At 52.3% G+C, this 20982-nt stretch overlaps 1 protein-coding gene across 3 annotated transcripts in view; it reads right to left on the bottom strand.

The window, feature by feature from the left end:
• Nucleotides 1-475: 475 nt before the first annotated feature.
• XXYLT1 (xyloside xylosyltransferase 1) overlaps nucleotides 476-20982 on the bottom strand; it is a 157711-nt gene continuing 137204 nt past the window's right edge. For all 3 annotated transcript variants that reach the window (XM_032337352.1, XM_032337370.1, XM_032337362.1), the window contains exon 4: nucleotides 476-3458. In XM_032337352.1, the coding sequence (XP_032193243.1) occupies nucleotides 3062-3458 (397 nt within the window). In that variant the 3' untranslated portion in view covers nucleotides 476-3061. The remainder of the gene's footprint in view (nucleotides 3459-20982) is intronic.

Raw genomic sequence — 20982 nt, 5'->3', positions numbered from 1 at the left:
CCATTTTGCATGAACATGGAAGACCCTCCGGTTGCACCTTAAAATGACTGTTGGGAGATGAGGGTGGGATATGGAAATGAGAGGCCTCCCAGGCAATGGGTCGTGTAGTGGGGGGCATCGTGAACTCACCCTCCACGCCCGAGGTTAGAAGTGATGGCAAGACTGGCATGCGTAGTTAGACTCTGACACACATACAAGAATAAATCTCTTCGACAAGCCCACAAGCTTTCCAAAGGCCATTATCGTTTGTGTACACACACAAGATGATAGAATCAGAAATGAAAGCAGCGGCTGGAGAGGCTATTCTTAGGTCACTTTCAGTTAGGCAACTGGGGCATCCAGAGGCAAAGTTGAAGACCCAGAGCCTACTTAGCCAAGATTATGTTTTCTTACGGATGATGGCAACCATGGCCAACGTGAAGTGTAGAGTAGCCAGGATGGGACTTATCTGTAACTGAGGGGGGATGGCAGTGGCTACAATTTTATAGTATTTATTGTTTATTACAAAAGTAATTCACATTCAGAAATATAGAAGTAAATATAGATGAAGATAGAAAGCACCTTGATCCTTCCTCATACCCAGAAATGTTCTTTCAAGGCTTCTGTTCCACTCACTTCTATAGGCTTATGCACCGCAGTGGAAGTTTTCATCAGGCAAAGGCAAAACAGCACAATGAGTCATGTTTGAACCTCATCAGTTACAACAGGATTCCAGTGAGGAACCAGCTGTCTAAGAGCTGTCCAGAAGTCACATCCACTGGCTTTGCTGGGCCGGCTGGACCTCCTGCTGAGTGTTACTTTGCTCTTCACAAAATCCATCAGTGACAGAGGAGGGGGCAGCTCCTGAGTAGGTGATCTCAAAAGTAGAGGAGGAGATTTGGTTTGGCTTGTGCCCATTTTGATCAATGAGTTCATTGTTTTTTCTTTGCAATTAACAAAGGACTCTCATAGCTCCAGAAACCCTTGAATTACTGAAATTAACATGGGGAAAATACCTTAGTTATCGAATCTAAAATTCTCTTAGCATTTTACCCCCATTCTTTCCCCATTGAAATAATTATTTCTAATGTGGTGTTTGAAACACATGGTATTTTAGGATTTGAACTAATTAAACAGAGTGGAACAGGATCTCTTTATACATATACGCATATATACATATATAATTTTTAAAATAAAGTGAGGATCATACTGTACATATAATCTTATATTTGCCTTCTTTACTTAACAGCACATTGTAAGCATTTCCCAAGGCATTAAGTATTCTTGAAAAATATGATTTTAATGCCTAAACTATTTTATCTTATGGATGTAACATAATTTATCCACTCCCTTAGTCAACATTTTAAGTTACTCCTAGCTGTTTTCTATTTTTAAAAAAACTGGTGTGATAACGACTCTCTGTCTACATCTCTTGTTATTTTCTTACAATAAACTTGAGAATTGGAATCACCTTCATGAGGTTTTTGCGAGCATTATCAATAGTATATAAATCCCCAAAACAATGCTCGGCGCACAGCAGGCTTTCAGCTACTAGTAGCTGTAAACAGGAAATCAAGTTCCTAGGAGAACAGACCAGTTCTGTCCAAGCCGAGTTAGGCGAGAGATGTGCTCTGTTTGGCTGGGGAATGATGTAACCAGACAGTCTAGGTAAGGCAGGTGAGAAGGGACAGAGCCATTCTTGCTTCCAGATGATTCTCCAGTGACCCCAGTGCGGCCTTGCTGCCCTCCCTGTGCCCGTCTCAGCCACAGCCCCCACAGAGGCCAGGGGGCCCACTAAGCTCCGTCATGTGGACGGCAGGGGCAGCCCTGAATGACCCTGAGTGCACTCTTGACTCAACCTTCAGGTAGCAGTAAACTGGGGTCAGAGAAGAAACAATGTAATCATCATGTTCTCAAAGACGGTTTATTAGCTATTCTCACTCATGGTAAGGAGAAATAAAAAAGTGGATGAAATTGAGATCAGAGGAGATGAAAATCCAACAACAGTTCCTCTCTGAGGACCTCCCCCAACTAGACAACATGGACCGCCAGGGACTTTGTGTCTGCATCTAGCAAGGGAATGCATTCAGAGAAGAACTTAATTTTTTCGAAGGTACAGGGTCTAATATGATGCGATGAGAAAATCACAGGATGATTTTTTTCAACAGAGACTGAACGCTTATCCGTCTACGAGGGACACCCCTTCCAAGCCACACGGTTATCTGCAGAAACTGTTGGGCTCCTCCTTGGAAGGTGCCTTCCCCATGCAGATGACTCGACTCTGTCGCCTGTCCCTGGCCGTGGCCGAGCTCTGCTCTTTGATGGTGGATCTGATTTCCGAGCACAGTCTGGTCACCCGAAGCCGGCTGGGAAGAAGGAGGGATAAGGAGGCGCTGGGATGCGGCTAGGAGCGAGAAGCCGGGGAAGCTCCAGCGATGAGGCCGGGTTTCTCAGGTGGGCTGCCACTGGCCCTGCAGGTCCTCCCAGAGCCGGCAAGGATCTTCACCCCCCACAACTGGGCAAGGGGGGCATGGCGGGCACGAGCACGCAGCCTCTTAGGGTGCGTGTGTGTGGAAGCTGGGCACTCACTGATGCTTCAGTTCCAGGCCAGCTGCGAGAATACCCCTCTCTTCTTCGGCTCCCTGGGAGCCCTAGCAAGACAGTTTGTTCTTTCTGGCAAGAGGGAAGCTTGTCAGTTTAAAGTAAATTTATATTTGGTCTAAGAAAGGCCAGTGCCCAAAAGGATTTCCATTCTTTGGGGGCCGAGGGCACGGATCGCCATTGTCCTTCCTTTCTTCTCTTTACGTACTTGCTTCCGAGCCCACTGGAGGATGTCTGCGTGTTTGCCCTCCACAATACCTGGCCCCGCAGAGTGAAAAGGCCCCAAGCACCGGCAACTCGCAGGCCCATCCTCACTGGGTGGCCTCAGGAGAAGGACCCATCAGGTGGGACAGCTGCAGCCCCTTGCCCCAGAGCACATCCCTATAGGGATTCGGACAACAGCCAGGGGCTGATTAACAGGGGCACCCCTCTGGCCTCCCCCAGACCCTGAGACCTGAGGGCACAGCAGATGGGACGGGACCTAGACGTCAGGGATGGGGGTGTTGCAGTTCCCATGGTAGATCTTGACATGGCCCTCACACCGGAAGTAAGCCTCGAAGACGTCGCTGTAGCCATGGTCCCTCCACCAGGTGCAAAGCTGCCGGTTCCAGGTGCAGTCCAGCACATGGAAGAGCTCGGGGTGCTCCATGCCAATCATGGTGAAGAAGTCCTGGTCCCCGAGATGGCCACGGAAGTGGTACTTGTCGGCCAGCTGCTGTACCTGTGTGGGCTCCAGCAGGCGGCTGTAGAGGGGGGACTGGCGCATGGCCTCCAGGTTCAGCAGCATCACTCCGCTATTGAAGCCGGGGAGCCCCTCGGGCGGGGGGCCCCCAACCCGTGTCTTGGGGTTCTCGTGGCGGAACTGCCAGAATGTGTGCCTGGAAAGGGAAAGAGAGCAGATTTAACCTGGTTTGTGTGGGTGAAACAGTCTGCCGGCCCTATCTTCCCGGGTGGTCAAAACCAGCCTGGAGAGAGACGCTGTCTTCACTCCAGGTTTATAGCTCTGGGGACAGGGAGGTCTTGGGCTGGGAATTGGCATCACGCCACCAGCAAGTGGCAGAGCTCGACTCAGACTCCAGCCTCCTGATTCCAAGCCTCAGAGTCTTCCCATGATCCTCTGCTCCTTCAGGATGACATCGTTGCTAACATTTGTCTAGGACTCAGCAAGTAGCAGGCGCACAGAGAGAGAAAGCACAAGTAAGCAGTGCGAGAGGGAGAAAAAGGCTCCTCAGTGGGGAGCCCGATGCGGGACTCAATCCCAGGACCTGGGATCATGACCTGAGCCGAAGGAAGATGCTAAACCGACTGAGCCACCCAAGTGCTCCTGCCTTTGTGATCTTGGAAAGGAAAGGAGAGAAGTGGGGGAAGTGATTTTGAGAAGCGATCTGGTAAAGAGGTAGAAAGCTACCTGCAGGCTTAAATAAAGTCAGTTTCTGCTTTAGAACAAGCTTCATGAAGGCCCAAGCCTAGCACTTCTGAGCGGCTGGGCAGGGGTTGGAGGCCTGCAACAGAGCTCAGGGCCCACATGCATGGGTTAGGCTGAAGAACAGCTGGAACAGCCAGGTGGAATTAGGGCTATTTTAGAGGGAATGTCATCTCAATCTTCTCTCAAGGCCTCAGGAAGGGGGATGCATGGGGGCACCTGGAAATGCCACCCCAAGGCTCCCAGAGGTCTCTCCCTCAACCAGTCACAGGGCAGGTTCTGTGCAGGGAAGTGACCAAAGCAGGGGAAAGAATACAAGAGACCCGGCCCATGGCAGCCACAGAGATCCATTTCGCAGCTCCCACACACTGCTCTGTGTCTGGGAATCAGAGAGGCCTTCCCTGAGGTCTCACATATCACAAAGGGCACCGAGAGTTCGATCCTGGGGAGGGGAAAAGCATTCCCTCTGGACATTCTTACAAGCGGAATAACAGGTCTATTGTTTGAATTTTGCCATAATTGGACAGTGAGTGGAACAGAGCTCTGGCGCCTGCTTGGTGATAACAACCTTGGCAAAAATAAGCTTCCAGAGCAAAAGGAGATGTGGGAGCCCTTCTAGTGATGGGATCACAGGGCGCTGGAATGCTGCCTGGCGACTTGGTCGGTTTTACCATATTTCTTCCAATTGGTTCCCGCAGGTCCAGGCTGTAAGCCACTAAGATTCTCCCAGATGAATCTGGGCCACCACAGCATGGGAGAGGAGGGCTCCTCCAACCAGGAGCAGGGGGGCTTTACCCAGGAGGCAGGACTCAGCCTTCCAGGAGAGAAGAGAAGCACTCACCAGGGAGGGGAGGCCCGGGAAGGGAGACGTGTGTAGAAGACCGGCAGGGCCAGGCCTGTGGAGGTCCTAGACATGGCGAGGCCATCAGCCTCCTTCTTTTTGTCCCCCAGGTCTCGTCTCTCCCCTTTCCAGGGGACCATGGGAGGGTGAGCAGGGTGCAGGCTAGCGGTCAAGTCTGCCCTCCCCAAGACTGCCGCCGCCTCTGCATTCTCAGCACCTCGCACGGCGCCACACGGCGGGCCTTCAGAACATGAAAGTACTTGATGAGGAAGGATGGGGCTCAAGCTACGTCACCTTCGGTGTCGTCTGGAACCGGGACAGAGAAATGTCAGGACACAAAGCTGCAGCTGTGGATGCCGTGTTCCAGGCCCCAGCGCCCCATCTCTCCGGCGTGGTGAGGGGCAGGAGACCACGAGAGGGTGCTCAGGGGTTTCAAAGGGTTCGGTACAGTCTCTACTCACGAGCCAGCTGGGGGGTGCAGAGGCCATCTGCTGCCCTGCAGTACCCCCCGGAGCTCCCCTGTCTCTAGCAGACTGACCTGCTACGGAACTTGCTGGGCCCAGGACAGTGGGGCCAAACGCAGACAGAACAACAAGCATCCTTCCAGGTGGGGACCAGAAGCCAGGTGGCTCTTTGGGAACCTCATGCCTCATACCACCGGCGCTACAAAGAGTCATTTTATAACAAAGCCAGAGAGAGCCAGGACCAGGGCATCAGCACATTATGACCGGTAAGGAGAAGCGAAGGAGGGACAGGAAATTGGAAATGCAAGCTGCCGGGGATCCGTCCCGAGGCAGGAAAACAGCCTGTAGATGAACCAGTGCTTCTCTAAGTACAAAATTATTTCCAGGATGCCCCTGTTTAAAGCAGGCCTGCCACTCCAAAATGAACCCAGACAGACAGAGCCGCCGCCTGCAGGACTGCTGGGTTTCTCTGGCCTCTGTGTCGGCTGGTTTGTGTGGAGGAACCACACTGGCCTTGGGATGGAGAGAAGGACAAAGGGCCATGGAGGGACCCGAGCTCATGCGCCCTGATCCCACGTGAATGGGCCAAACGGGGCAGTCTGGCTGGTTCCCCCTGCCACAGCACAGCGAGGATGGCAGAGCCCTTTCCGTTCCCCGCCTCGGCTCCTGGGCAGCATGGGGACGTCACTGGCGGCATTCTAACAGGGACGGAACAGAGGTCCCCTGTGCATCAGGGTCAAGCCCGACTCAAACGCAAGGGCTCTGAGCTCCAAAGTCCCTTTCATCTTCACTCGGATTCCATGGGCTAGGGTTCCCAGGAGCAGCACTTGGATTTCAATCTCATTTCTGAAAACTGGCTGATACCCCCAAGGCCACGGGCTCTGGGGACCTGGCTGGCAGGTGAGGCGGAAGCTGCTGGTACTTCACTGAGAGGGGGTCAGACCCAAGAGCCTGTCTCAGGGAGGTCAAAGAGAGCCCTAGACCCTCGCCTTCCTCACAGGGCCTGGGGCTGAACTGATATGTATGCAAAGGGCACTGCCAGTGGTGTGTGCTGAGGCCGCAGGAGCCTCCGTATGAATGCAGGGATCTGGCTCCAAGTGCTGGAGCTTCTAGAAGTTTCCCCGATTAAGCTCCAAGCCCACAGTCGGCCATGTTGCCCTGATGCATCATTTGGACTTGGGCCTTTGCAGAGGCTTGTCTCCATCCTCCACTGTTCCCTGGAGATACACAAGAGAGGGGACAAATGGGAAACAAGCCCTCACACAGGCAGTCCATGGTAAATACTGAGTCTTTCCTGGAATCAACCAGGCTTGACAGGAAAATACAAATTAAGAACCTTCAAGTACATTCTTCCAAGTATGGGCAATGCATTTCCTAAATTTGTTCTATTGAGTATGCCCTAAGTAATACTCATAAAAAAGACTATTAAATTATTAAAAACAAGTACACTAGTTTTCATGAAGAAAACCCATCTTATGAAAAGAGGTATCTGAAATCATTTTGAAAAGCAGTCATTTTCTCCCTTCAAGTCTTTCCCTGATGACCATTACCAAGGTCACTCCAACAAGTCTCTCAACTAGAGAAGCTGGCCAGAAAACCCGGGAAAGAACACATGTTATTATAAATAAGTCTTTCTCCTCCCACCACCCCAATCACAGACCCTCCTGCCTCCCTATCCATGCTTTTCTCCTCGGTTGGTTTTTCTTGGCTCCTAAGGCTCAGGGTCTTCCATTTTCACTACTGAGAGGGTTGAGAAACAAGGATGGGAGCATGCAATGAGCCTGGGCAGTCTGCATCGAGCTCCCTAAGAAGGTTCTAGAAGCCCATGCTGACTCAGGCTGAGTTCAAGCTGTTGGTTTTCAGGCAAAGAGGGCTCTGTTTTCTGAGGTCCCTAAGGACAGTGTCGTGTGTGGCACTTCTCCCTATGGTTTAGCCATCGAGTCTTCAGAGTCAAGTGCAAAGTCTAATGAGCAGGTGAGTCTGGGCCTCTTCCCGGAGGAAGCATGCCGTCTGGATGCTGTCTAATCAGCGAAGACTGGAATCAGAAAACGTTACTCCCTTTATGCCCATGCTTGTGTCCCAGGACCAATGAGCTCTTGTTTGACTTGGAAGGGACCCTGTTTTCCAGTCTTTTGCAAGCAAAGGCCGGGAGTGAAGAGCAGCACATCCTGTTAGGTGACCAGGGGACAGTTGTGGGTGATGAGGGGCTGATTTCGGAGCAAGGACAGTGTCCCTCTGTCCTGCCTTGAGCTGACGTTCTGGGGGACAGACACAGACTCTTCAGTTCTTTAGCGGAAACACCACCCTGTGGTCTCAAACTGGAGATGACACAGACTGCTGACACAGTGAGGCTTTAGACGGCCACTTCCCAGGGCACTCCTCACTGCCAGGAGTCACAGCCGACCCTTATCAGGATCTCTTGCTAGCAACTCAGGTCTCCAGCTCCAGCTCCAGCTCCAGCCAGACAGAAACGTTCTTGAAGTTCCACAGGCTAGTAATGGCAGGACCAGGGCGAGAGGGTTCTCTCCTGGGACCACAGGCTACCAGAACCTAAAGACACGTGAAGATTCTTAGCTCACCTGCCTGGCTTACCCATGAGGACATCGAGGCTCAGAAATGGCCCTGCCCGTAGTCACACCACTGGAAAGGTAACCCCCACCCCAATCCCAGGCTGATGATTTTGCTTTCCCAAAAACGCCCTTCCCAGAGAAGGCGACTGCTCCCTCCACCATGCAATAAGCCATGTGACAGGTGAAACTGTGCCACTTAGTGCCAAGCTTTCGGGAGGCACAGAGTTCACGCTTTGCCATCTGGCAGGGACTAGCTCCTCCAAGCCCGACATGCCTGCACCTGGAAGGGGAGCTGGGCCCCCAAATGGCTGACGGGGTTGCTTGGGGCAGCAGGTGGAAGGCATGTGCTTGTCCGTTTTTGCAGGACCTCAAAAGAAATGTGTGCCTGCTTTCAAACACCAGCCCTGTTTGCAAGCCAGCAACTGAGTTTCCAACCACAATATGCCCAGAACCGAGAGAGGACAACAGGTCAGGGGTTGAGGCAGGGGGCACATGGGTGGAGCTGGGGGTGCTGGAACCAGGCAGCCTGGCAGGAGAGCAGAGGACTTCTGGGGGTGCTCAAGTCCAAAAGAGACTCCACAGGGATGAGGGGATAAGGAGGGCACACTGCGGGGATTTCCCCAGGGCCTTCTTCCAGAAGCATCAGGGCCCCCCGTTCACCCCTCCCCACACCCAAGACTGCCAAGGTTCCTTCTTGGCAAACTGGCATCTCTGCACTGCCTGCCCCAGTCTGAGAGGAGGGTTCATGGAAGTAAGAGGAGCTGAGGAAGGTCTGGGGAAGAAGGGGAGGGAGAAAGGGGTTATCACCTGCTGAGTCTGTGTTTTCTGAAAGCCATGATGGAGGTTCTCATTGGGGGAAGGGGGGGGGTCCCAACGGGGCACTGGGGTAGCTATTATTACAGGAACCAAATTTTCTAGAGAGCTGATCTGGACACTGGGCTCTTCATTCTTACCTACAAGACCACAGAGCTCTCTACAGCTGTCTGCTGGGGCTGCCGAACACAGCGTCACAGACTGGGGGGCCTGAGTGATACAGATTTACCCTCCCCTGTTCCAGAGGCTGCAAGTCTGAGATCAAGGTGTTGGCAGGGATGGTTCCTTCTGAGGGCTGAGGGAGAAGCTGTTTCATGTCTCTCTCCAGTCTCCAGTGGTTGGTTGGCAACCTCTGGCTTCCTTTTAGAAGGATCACCCCAGTATCTGTCCTCATCTTCACAGAGCGTTCTGTTTGTGTGTCTGTGTCCAAATCTCCCAGCCCCCCACTTTTAGAAAATATTTTATTTCTTGAGAAACAGTGAGAACGAGAGAGAGAGAGAGAGAGAGATCACAAGCAGAAGGGAGGGGTAGAAGGAGAAGTCGACTCCCTGCTGAGCAGGGAGCTCAATGTGGGCCTCGATCCCAGGATTTGGGATCATGACCTGAACCCAAGGCAGATGATTAACCAACTGAGCCACCCAGGCACACTCAAATCTCCCCTTTTAAAGATACCAGTCATATTGGGCAAGGGGGCCTATCCACTCCAGTGTGGTCTCATCTTAACTCATTATATCCATGACTACCTTATTTCCAAATAAGGTCACAGTCTGGGGCACTGGTAATTAGGACTTCAGCCTCTGAACTGGGGGAAGGGGCACACAATTCGCCCAGAACCCTCTCCAACAATGAAGACAAAGGAAAATGGTACACAGCTTACCTTCATCTGTGTTCTCACTGTCTGCAGTAGGAGGGCACTGGTGGCACCTAGAGCTGCCTTCAGGAAACTTCCTGACTCCCGCAACCCCCGGCGGGCTGAGCCAGACAGTCATGACAGGCTGGGTTGCATCTGTCCAGGAGGCTCACAGAAGGAGGGGGAGGGGTCTATAGCGGGACGCACAGGCTCCAGAGAAAAGCAGAGGGATTCAGAAATGTGGGTGTGGTGGTGGGGGGGTAAGAGGTGACACAACACCGATCAGCCAGCAGAAAGATGTCCAGAAGCCCACACTGCGGTGTCTCCTGGCTCTGAGGGAGATATGCGGGAGCACCAGACAGCACGCGAATTGAGAGAATAATCAGTCAGCGGTCACCCAAATACTGAATGGAGCACCTATCGGAGCCTACAACAAATGGGAAGTAGAACATTCCTGCCCTCAAGAAACTGGTGCTCTAGCAAGACCCTGACGTGAGCACATCAACAGCATCTATTGTAAGATGAAGGGGTCTACAGCTGGACTCAGGAGGCCAGGGGCGAGGGCCCGCTGTACAAGGTTTCCTCAGCACTTGGTTTCGTCAGTGCTAACATGGGGATGGGGGTGAGACATGCCAATGAGGGGAGGCCCTGACTGGCAGAGAAGGGCAGAGCTCCACCGTGCCCAGGCTCCTCTCATGGTGTAGTATCTCAGGGGCAGCCCTCATCTACCTAACCAGCCAGAAACCATCTGGAGGCTTCTGTCTCATCATGGCTTCCTGCCTCATGAAGTCTAGAATAAAGGTGACCAGCGCTGTCTGGCTCATTCCTAAAGCTGTACCAGCTGTGACTGACCTCTGTAACACCTGGCACAGCAGTGGAATCAGGGAGGGTGAACATCCCCGCTAGGAAGGCCTCTGACCCGCCACAAGATGGCCTGAACAATTCTGAGCCTGGAGACCCTCCAACTGCCCACAGCCCTCTTTTCTGCCTAGAGACCTCTGGAAGGGGAGCTGCTCAGTGTGCCACCTCCCATAGGTGGCAATGAATGGGTCCTCTCCCATAGCATGTCACAGCCAGGGTCCCGAGGCTTCCCATTCCCCTGTGTGCACAGGAGGGTGGGATGGCCTTCTCTGAGTTGCCAGTCCTCTTCTCACACCTCCTGGCCCGCCCATCACTGCCCATGCCCAGCCTGCTGGGACGTCTCGGCCACACAGCCTTCCTCCCACACCTGCTGCTCCAGAGCTGTGAACATAGGTGGGAGGGCTGGGAGCTTGTGGTCACTCAATCTGACAGCTCCCAAGTGTGCTGTGCCTAACTGGGCTAGGGCCTGGAGGGCAGCATGGGGAGAAACTGGGGAGCACCAAGGGACAGATGATGGAGGAAGAGGCACTGGAGGCTTCAAGCAGGTAGGTGGAGCTCTGAGGGCTTCATGCCCAGGTTACAATAAGGAGAGTGAACACTAACTAGGGCAAAGTTGGAAGGATAAAAACGGAGAGGACCCATTCAGTCTTGAACAGGTATCAGCAAGAATAGTGATGTGGGAGAGTCCTGCAGGTGGCAGGGGATGGGTCACAGGCATGGAGCACAAAGCAAGCATGACAGAATTCTGGGGAGTTCCAATATTTAAGGGATGGAAGAAGAGGAGCCGGGAAATTCACTTGCAATAATGTCAACGGCCACAATGATGGCCTCATCATCATCAGCCCCACCTGAGCTACCCACTTGGCTCTCCCTCCATGAACCTTGCCATCAGAAGGCACTCTGCTCCAGTGACGGGGAACTGGGATCGTCCCCTCTGACTGCATCGTCCTGCATGTCCCCCCACAGAACAAGCTTTCCAGTCCCTTGTGAGCCACTGGGGGCCCACCTCTCCCTATTCTCTACATAGTCTCCCCTGGATCCTTCTGGCTCCCCACCCACTCTAAACTGCCCCCATTACCTCAATGCATATGAAAATATGGACTGTATTGAAAGCGGCAGAGGATGGGAACTTGGAAATGCTATAGGAGATGACAGGTCTCTGACAGAGATAAGCGACAGAGACTAAGGAGCTGGGCACTCAGCACGGGGTAAGATGTGGCGAGGGGGGACATCTATATGCCCAGGGAAAGGAATGCATATGCCAGACTAACGAGGTAAGAAATACAGGGTAAGTGGCAGGGTGGGTACTTTGAGGAACGATAATCATGATGATGGCTAATACTTGTACCAGACCCTGTTTTAAGTCCTCATTTAATGTCTATAACAAACAAATGAGGTAAGTAGTATTCTTTCCCTGTTACAGGGAGCAAAGTATGGTTGGGAGATATGAACCATTTGCTCATGGTCATAGGAGTCAGGCAGAAGAGCTTACCAAAAAGGGAGAAATCCCAGGACAAACCTGAGACTAGAGAAAGGACATAAATAAGAAGATACAAGTTCTGTAGTGGGAATTAGGGATACTGAGAGAGGGCATTTAGGGTGAACTCTAAATCTTGGGAAGGTTAAGAGGTAAAGTCATTTATGGAGATAGAGGGACTTGGGTACCAATAAGGGTTTGAGAAAGAGAAATGGTTTACAAGGGCAGTGAGGAATCCATAAAAGATGGATAAAGGATTTGCCTGAATATGAAAGGTCTGAGTGGAGTCCAGAACCAGGCCTGGCACTGGCAACTAGAATGTGTTATTCACCTTTATGACTTGAGGGCCTAGTGTGGCATTTGGTTCACAGTAGGCCCTGCAAACTCTTAAGTTTCAAAAGGATAAATGGATGGATGGATTAAAGAATGAATGAAAAAAGGAACAAGATACTATAAAATCAGAGGATAGAATTGAAAAGAGGGGAATGGTGAATGAAGGTGGTGGAACAATAGTTTAGAAAGGGAGTTGGGGGGGAATGTGCCCTGGGCCGCATGAGCTAGAGCATCAGAGGTGTTTTAACTGAGGGTGGCCAGGTCTCTGTTGGGGAGGAACAATTTTACTCTATCCTTCAGAGGTTCTTCCACCTGGTCTAAGAATTAAAGTGACATGAAACAGATTACCAGGAGAAAAGAAAAATTAATTTTGTACAAACAGGAACCCTACGCACATGAAAGGTTCAAAGACGGAAAGGTAAAGTGAGGTAGATATGCCATCCTGAGCTAAGGAATGGAATAGGGCTGGGGCATCAAAGAGGAGGAGGGCAATTCACAGGGCAATATAAGGAAGAGCAGATGTTTAGTAATTAGATGTCTGCCTGGCCATAGAGATAGATCATTTAGATAAATTTATCTCTAGTAATAACCCCTACTCTGGAAAAGACTCCCAATTTAGATTCCTCTAGATAGTTAAGAGAGGAGCAAAAGTTTCTCTTGAACCTGCAGGTCTCCGCTGCCTTCAGCCCAAAATAGCCCACATATCAAAGTGACACATTTGGAGGAGACTTGTTTTGAACCTTGCGTTTCTCTCAGGGTGAGGACAGAGAAAGTGACGTAGAAATGTCAGCTCCCTGAGCCGAGGAATGCATATCTGTGATGAAGTGCCACTGTGATGAAGATTATCAATGAAGGGACCCAGATGGTAACCTGGCCCAGGGGTGCCCACAGCTCTCTGGACAATGCCCTTCCTGGCAGTGGCCCTAGAAGACGCCAGGACTCCAAATACAAGGCTTGTGCATCACTGCTAGCGAGAAGCTCAAATCTGGTAGAAGCCCTAAGAGCTAACCAAGAGACTATAGGGTGTGCAGCCAGCAGGCTGGGCTACTGAATATCCACATGGAGCTGGCCTGGCATGCATGGACAGGCCCCAGCTTAGCTCCATAATCCTGCCCTTTCCGTGAACTGAGATCGAGGGTGAAGACAAAGCCAGGCAGAGTTACCTGCAGAATTAGCTCACTGTCCTCAAAAAGCCCACAGCACTAGGGGACACAGAAAAGAAGTACCCAGGACACATGCCAGAGTGCTTTCTGGGAGAGTGAGCAAAATGCAGTCAAGTGCAGTAAGGGTGATGGGGAAGAGCAGGTGTAGGATTTAACCCTCTGTCCAGAATTAAGCTCAATCAATCCAGCCTAGCACCCTTCACCCTCACAGAAGGGGGTGTCCGAAGCCAGGAGCTAGGTGTTGGGAGACTGTGTGGGCTTGGCTGACCCAGGCACAAAGGCAATTGAACTACCACAAAATGTGTTATTTCTCAATCCCAGAAAAAAAAAAATCTATGAGCCTTCCCATTTCATTTAAGCCAACCTCTACCTTTGCTTGTCCCTGCCCACTGTCTTCTACCACATTTGTGGCAGGGTCTCAGTCAAGGGTAAAACAGCGATTGGCACATTGGCAACTGACAAATGCTGAGGATCTCCCACTTGTCAAGTGCAAGCAAGGACACAGGCACAGCCCCACAGGAGCTCGTTCTGGGCAGTGGTACTTCTCAGACTTCACTGTGTGAGGGACTCACCTGGGATCTCGTTAAAATGCAGATTCTCTTTCAGAGGCTGCATTTCTGGCAAGCTCTCAGGTAACGCTGATGCACTCAGAAGAAAAAAACTGGTATTTGTATAAAGAGATGAAAACCACGAGAGCTGCAATGATGTCATTTTATCTTGCAAATGGCCATAAAGTAGGTACAGATAGAGTCACTTACAAATTTCATACAAATTTTATGCTAATGCTTTTCTGTACCTTCTCACTTTATCACAGCTCTGGGAAGGGGGAGCAGGGTGGGCGGGGGACCATCAGGAAAATGGTTCCTGGAAGCAGCGTGCTTATGGCACTGGGAGGGAGGACCCAGCTCTGCGGCCTTCTATCCCAGGGATTAGCCATTAGTCTGGAGTGGGGGTGGGGGGAGTGGCAGGGCAATTCATGTACATTGGTTTTCTACTGCCTTGGAAAAAAGTACTGGTACAGAATGGGGTTAAGAATGCAGGTTCTGGGGCGCCTGGGTGGCTCAGTGGGTTAAGCCTCTGCCTTCGGCTCAGGTCATGATCTCAGGGTCCTGGGATCGAGGCCCGCATCGGGCTCTCTGCTCAGCAGGGAGCCTGCTTCCCTCTCTCTCTCTCTGCCTGCCTCTCTGTCTACTTGTGATCTCTCTGTGTCAAATAAATATATAAAATCTTAAAAAAAAAAAAAAAAAAGAATGCAGGTTCTGGGAGCAGACAGTCCAGACTCAAATCCTGGTCCTCTGCTTCCTACCCCAGAGAAGGTACTAGAGCTCTCTGTACTCCAGGATTCCTGTATGGAGTTAGGGTGGTTAGAAGGGTTTTTCAGGAAAGTATGAGATGATGGACGCCATGGACACACATCACACTGGGTGAGAAGCAATGTGGGTTCTCTATGGCGAACAAATGTCTGCTTCCCCTACCTTGTCTGTCACAGGGAGGGGGCCTGAGCCTGTTCACAGAGCTCTGCAACCACCAGTGGGGTGACCCTGAGCAAGTCACACCCCCTCCCGAGACCTCAGTTCCTGCGTCTGTTAAGTAGATTAAGCAGGCCTGTCGTTTTATGCCCAGAATGACCACCAATCTCCAATAATTAATCTTTCTTTAAATGTAGCAACGGTTGGTGAGTATAAGGTGGTTTTTCTTTCTTGTTACTTGCTTTTGTTTCTGAACCCCGTTTCCATGTATCCACAAAGCCCTATGATTTGTGTCTGCTGACAAGCTGGCAAAGTCCAGGCCTGACATGCAAGGGAGACCACTCTGCAGCAGGCTCAGTGCAAAGTTCTCACTCAGCCTCCCCTCAGGCCGTGGCGATCACACAGCACTGCGAGCACTGAGCTCCAGGGAACAGGCACGTGGAGAGCTGGCTGGGTTCGCCATCATCCTCCAGCCCCTGCAAACCCTGAGAGGCCACCCCATCCTCCTCTGCCTTCTGCCCCACTGGGACCCTTTCTCTCCATGATGCCCCAAGATGCAAAACGACTGTTCTTGACTTTGTAAGCCTCTTCTCACCCAAGGGCAGTGAACAAGAGGTCATCTGTATAAATAGAGTCCACCTCAGCAAACCAAACATGGCTGGCCTCTGGCCCACCCAAACGTCCAGCTTGTCCCTGGACTGCCTGAAGGCCCCACAGAGCCAGCTGCTCGTCGTGCCCAGAAGCCTCACCACGTGGCCCTCCAATGCACTGTCTTCCCTTTTCTTTTTAAAGAAAGGAAAAAAGGGAGGAAATCCACAAAACAATTTGTCCTTAGATCACAAACGTGAAGGGCTGGATCAAGGAGCACCATCACGAGGGGTTGGGCAGCACTGTCTGATTCAGAAGACAAGCAATCCCTCAAAGGTGGCCTGGAGTCTCAGCCGCCGGCACTGAGGGCCCTTCTGGTCTCTCAGCATGCCAGCGGTCTCAGCCAAAATCACAGGCCTGCAGGGGAAGATTCTCCACAGTTCCGGGCAACAAGCACGGCCGGTGGGAAGGGCAGGGGAGTCAGGCCCGGGCTCCAATCCCAGGACTCCCCCTTCCCAGAGGTGGGGCCAACAACAAATTCCTTAACTCTCTGACTGTGGCCATCCAGAAAACTAAGACAATGAGAATTTTTTTTAAGGGCTCATTGAGGCTTTAGCAAGTTAATATATGCAAAGTGCTAGGGGCAAGCCTGGCACATTTATGAATTCAAGAACTACGTACTGAAAACCTACTGTGTGCTAGACATAGTTCTGGGCCCTGAGAGACAACACTAAATAAGAAAGAAACTATGACTCCTTCCCTTGTCAGCTTGGTGTCGGGGAAGGACTGATGCAGCGGGAGGCAGACCGGCCAACAGGCGGTTACGACCCCAAGTGGCAGGAGAAGGGATGGGACCATAGTCGGGCCCCTGCAAGAGGACCTCCTCACCTAGTCTGTGTGGGGATGGAGGAAGGTTTTCCGGAGAAAGAGGCATCTGAGTGCAGACTTGACGTGAAGAGGATGCAGGTGAAGACAGGTAGTAGTGAGGGCACATGGGCCAGACCAGGAGGTTCCTGTGAGGAAGATCAGGGAGGCTGACCTTGATGCTGAGGGGAACAGAAGGGCTGAAGCAAGGCAGCCTGTGTATGAGGATGGTGGCTGGCTGGGGTGGGGGTGGCCTAGAGGAGAGGGAGGAGCTGCTGCATGGCCCTAGGGGAGCACAGTGGTGGTGGTGGTACTAATGACAAGGGGAGCTATTTGTCAGCAGCAGGCATGCGACTGCACCTGAGGATGGACAGAAACAGGGGATGCAGGAAGATAAGGAGCCCTGTGCCTAGATTTCCGTCCTGAGCACTATGGGTGCAGCATGAATGACAAGGCCTACTTTCATCATTATCACTGACTTTTGCACAGTGACATCAGCTGGGTCACTCCCCTGTGTCCCACCAGTACAACAGACAGACCTTCCTGGCTCAGATACACTGTGGCTCTGGTTCTTGACATCATATCAGCCATAATGGCCTCAGCACCAGCACCATGGGGCTCACTCTTGCCTTTGTGCCTTTCTCCAAACACAGGACCAGGCTAGGAAGATGCGGAAGGGGACAGCTGAGAGATGCTGGCCATCATGGCCCATTCACAAACCCCAGTCTTTCCAGATGACCTGGAGCAAACGTCTCTTTCGCTGGCTCCTTCCAGACAGTAGCCGCCTCACCCTCACCCTCACCCTCACCCAGGGCCGGTGAGCTCTTCTCCACCTCCCTGCCGCCTTGTGATTTCCTAGGGAGACTTTTTTCCCTGCTTCAAACTGAAAGTGATCCCCTTACCCCTCCTTGGGCCCCTTCTGCTTAAGTCTCTTCTCCATGCCTTCCAGAGAGTTCCCCAGAATCTCTACAGAGCCTGTGGTCCTCTTTATAAAGGGTTAAAGAATCGGAATTACCCCCCTACACACCTAGCACTCTCTCTGGTGTCCATGCAGGCATGCCTGGGGCTGCCTAGCTTCTGTGACTTCTCAGCTCTCTCAGGAGTGGAGTCCTGAGGCTGGGGCTTAGCCAGAACAGCCAACTAGGATTTGAGGGAACGTGAAGAGTGGAATTTTTAAGAACCAGATCAAAGGTGGCATTAAAATTAGATGCGAGTCCAAGCCACTACCTGAGGAAAGTAATTAGGATCTTCTGAAAGTAACAGCAGTTCTGCTAGACACTACTCCTGGAGCCATACTTCTGGAATATTCTTGGGCTGGTCAGGGGGCAGCCTTTTTCCCTTGAGTGTTCCTGGCCACCTTCTCTCTGCCTTTGTCCCCACAGCAGTTCAGGCTGCCGGACTGCCGACTGAGGAAGTCGATCCTGACCTGACCCACATCCAGACTACTTAGGTGCTTATCTTCACCTCCCACACCCCAAGGAGTCACCCATCCCACAAATCCTCGTACCACCCAAGGAGGGCTGAGCCACTCCGCTCTCTGCTCCATGTGGAACCTGCAGGGCTGGCTGACTGGGGAGGCCCCAAGTTTCCGACTTGGTCTCAGCCTGAGGAAAAGAAACCTCCGCTGTGGACACACCCTGCGAAGGAGGCAAAAGAGAAAAGAAATGACCCTGCCCAAGGAGAGCCAGTCCAGGCCCCATGACAGCCGAGTGCCACCAGCCGGCTCTGCCAGCCTATCAGCGCAAAACCACATCCACACCCCTGGGCAGGCTGGCATCGTCCGCACTCCCATCCCATCGAAGTCTTGTCCCTCCTGCCACCTGCCTGAGACCAAGAGACACCTGCCCACACGTACACAGGCCAGGGTAGCCCAACCACACCTCCTTGCCACCCGCTCTGTCCAGGCACAAACACACAGGGCTGCTGACTGAGGATACGACTACCTGGCTCGACCCCTACACCTTGATCACAGCCAGAGTCCTTGTGGGACCTCGGGAAACTCCCCACACCAAGCTTTTCGAGCTTCAGGCCATCCTCCTCAGAAGGCACCCCAGAGGCAGTTCACTGAGCGCACTCGGAGCTGATTGCCTCTCCCGCACCTGTCTATGGATGTGTGGGGGGACTTGAGGCCTGTGTAGGTGTCAATTCTTCCATCCTCATGCGGTTTGCCCTCCCACACAGGTGGCAAACTCTCTTCCACGACCCCCAGGGTAAGGAGGTCTTCTCGGCCACCCGCCTCGGTTCCACTCCCCGAACAGGCTTCTCTCACACAGAGACTGGGCAATGGGTGGCCGTGTTTCTCAAACTTTCTTGGGCACACCGAACCTCTGTGTGGAATTCGGCAGGTGAGGCGGTGGCATTCTGCTCTTCTGACAGGCTCCCAGGCCATGCTGAAGCTGTGTCCCACCTGTCCCAGTTCAAGTAGTGAGAAGGCAGAGGAAAGAGCAAGGGCGTCTGAGTCAGTCAGACTGCGTCCTGGCATGCGCTCCCCCAGAGCCAGCCAACACAGCTCTGGAGACCACCGTGAGGACCACATGGTGCCGGCAATGCTGGCAGTCCCCGGAGTAGCAGGCACTGAGCAACGCAAGCCCTCTTCCGTCTGCTTCAGCTCCCCCGCTGCAGCGGCGGGGAACTGGGAACCTCAGGAGAGAGGACTTGCCAGAGAAGTCAGTGAAGTGACCAATGAACACTCTGGTGCCCAGAGGTGAGGGAAGGTGAGAGGTCTCCTTCCCCTCCTTGTGTGTCTAGTCCTGGGTCTGGCGCATAACCTGGGCCCAGCATGACGGGGGAAGAGAGGGTTCAAAGGCCTGAAGGCCGCAAGGGTCAGTATGTCTGGCTCTGAGTGTTTGTGTGCATGATGCTAGGGAGAGGGGTTGTTCGGGCCAGGCTGAGAGGCAGTTCCTCCAGGGACTCTGGTATCTGGATATCCGTGCTTGAGCAAGGGTGAAGCTAACTCAAGAGGGGAACCACGATGAAGCAGAAGCCTGCCAGGAATAGCCAGCCTGGACCCCTGTGCACCCCTCTTCATACATCTGATGCTACCGTAGGCCAGAGGCTCAGCGGGAGAAAGCTAGGTGCTTTCAGAAGCTGCTTTAACCAGTCCGGCTGGAAAAGGACCATTTATCAAAACCCTTCCTCTCTCATCCCTCCAGCAGCTTCAGAGAGGGCCTTGGTTGTTTCCAGGGAACAGCTAGAGACGCAGGGAACTTAGCCCAATATGTGATATATAGCAGTGTTGTTTCTAGGGTCTAAAGCAAAGGCAAGAGAAAAAACTAGACCAATGGCCAATCCATCTTCAGCAAGTCTGCATCCTGCCTCCTCCTCACACAGAGACAAGCCCCGTTGACGTTACTCAGAAAATAATGGTGTTTCAACACACTATAAGGGGTACTTGCTGAGCCCAGGACCACCTAGGGGAGACTGGGGGACTCCCCTGGCACGGCCCCAGGCCACATCCAGCATGGAGGGACAGAGGTGGCCAAACAGGGAGCACCGTTAAGTGATGATGGCACAAACACGGAGCTCATGGGGCTCTGAGTAGGAGAAAGACCACATAATCCCCAGAAACCTTGCTCTGTTCCCAGTGTGTACCCCAACACACACAAACGTACACATACATACACACACACACACATCCCCTCCACACTGGGGAAGCTGAAGCTCAGCTTCCCAGCTAGTCCTGAGCCCTCCCTCCTGCAGAAATACGAATGCCATTCCTTCTTCAGCCCCAGAGCTTCTCCATGCCCCAGTAACATTTCACACAGCGATTTAGCAAGCTGGGCTGAGGTTTCTTTTAACTGGTAATTAAAATCGGAGCACAGAGACAAGTTTTGTAAAGCCTGGCTTTCACAGAGAATACCTTCTCTGGATTAGAAACAACAACAAAAAAAATGAGACTCTTGATTGAAACCGTGGGCACCCACACAAACACAAAGGCCCCCTCAGCGTTCTGAATGGAGACGGCATGTGAGGCTCTTCTGACTGAGGTTAAAAAGAATTCAAATTCGCAGGATTCATTTCTGAACTTATGAAGGAAAAGCAGGTAGAAATGCTAGGACGGAGCTGTGAACGCTCCGGTTCACACACAGAGGGCACTCTGTGTGCAGGCCGCCCTGATCTCCACCTGGCCAGCTCCGGAGAAGGCCTGTCTTCCTGTTTCTCTATGCTTGTCTTCAGAAGCACAGGAAGGGCAGGCACGGTTTCATCTGCCCGAGGGCCAGGCCCCTGTGTCATCACAACCGTAGACACTGCAAATTGGAGACAGTCCCTGGAACAGGTCTCAGTGCCAAGCCGGTTTTGAGGTAAAAAATAAATACACACACATATAAACACATACATGTCCTCACAGGTACACACACACACACACACACACACACATACATACACTCCACACACACACGCCAACACGCATACATACACTGTATATCCACTACCACACCATCCTCCACAGCCCCTTGGGGCACGGGGAGCACCCCACAAGACCATCCACTAGGACAAACTCATCCCTGAGCATCTGCCACTCCCTCCCGCTGCTCCCAGATGGAGAAGAGAGCCTCACCCAAAGAACCTCACTCGGGGAAGTCAGGTGGGCGGAAGGAGTGCTTCCCCTCAAATGCTGCAGACAGAAGAGCAGGCTACTGAGGGGAATTCTGGAGAGTACGACCTCCAGATGAATGCAGGGGAGTC

This window comes from Mustela erminea, chromosome 1 (assembly GCF_009829155.1).
Source record: "Mustela erminea isolate mMusErm1 chromosome 1, mMusErm1.Pri, whole genome shotgun sequence".
NCBI lineage: Eukaryota > Metazoa > Chordata > Mammalia > Carnivora > Mustelidae > Mustela > Mustela erminea.
The sequence above is the reverse complement of the archived record's forward strand: the minus strand, read 5'-3'. Positions and strand labels throughout refer to the sequence as shown.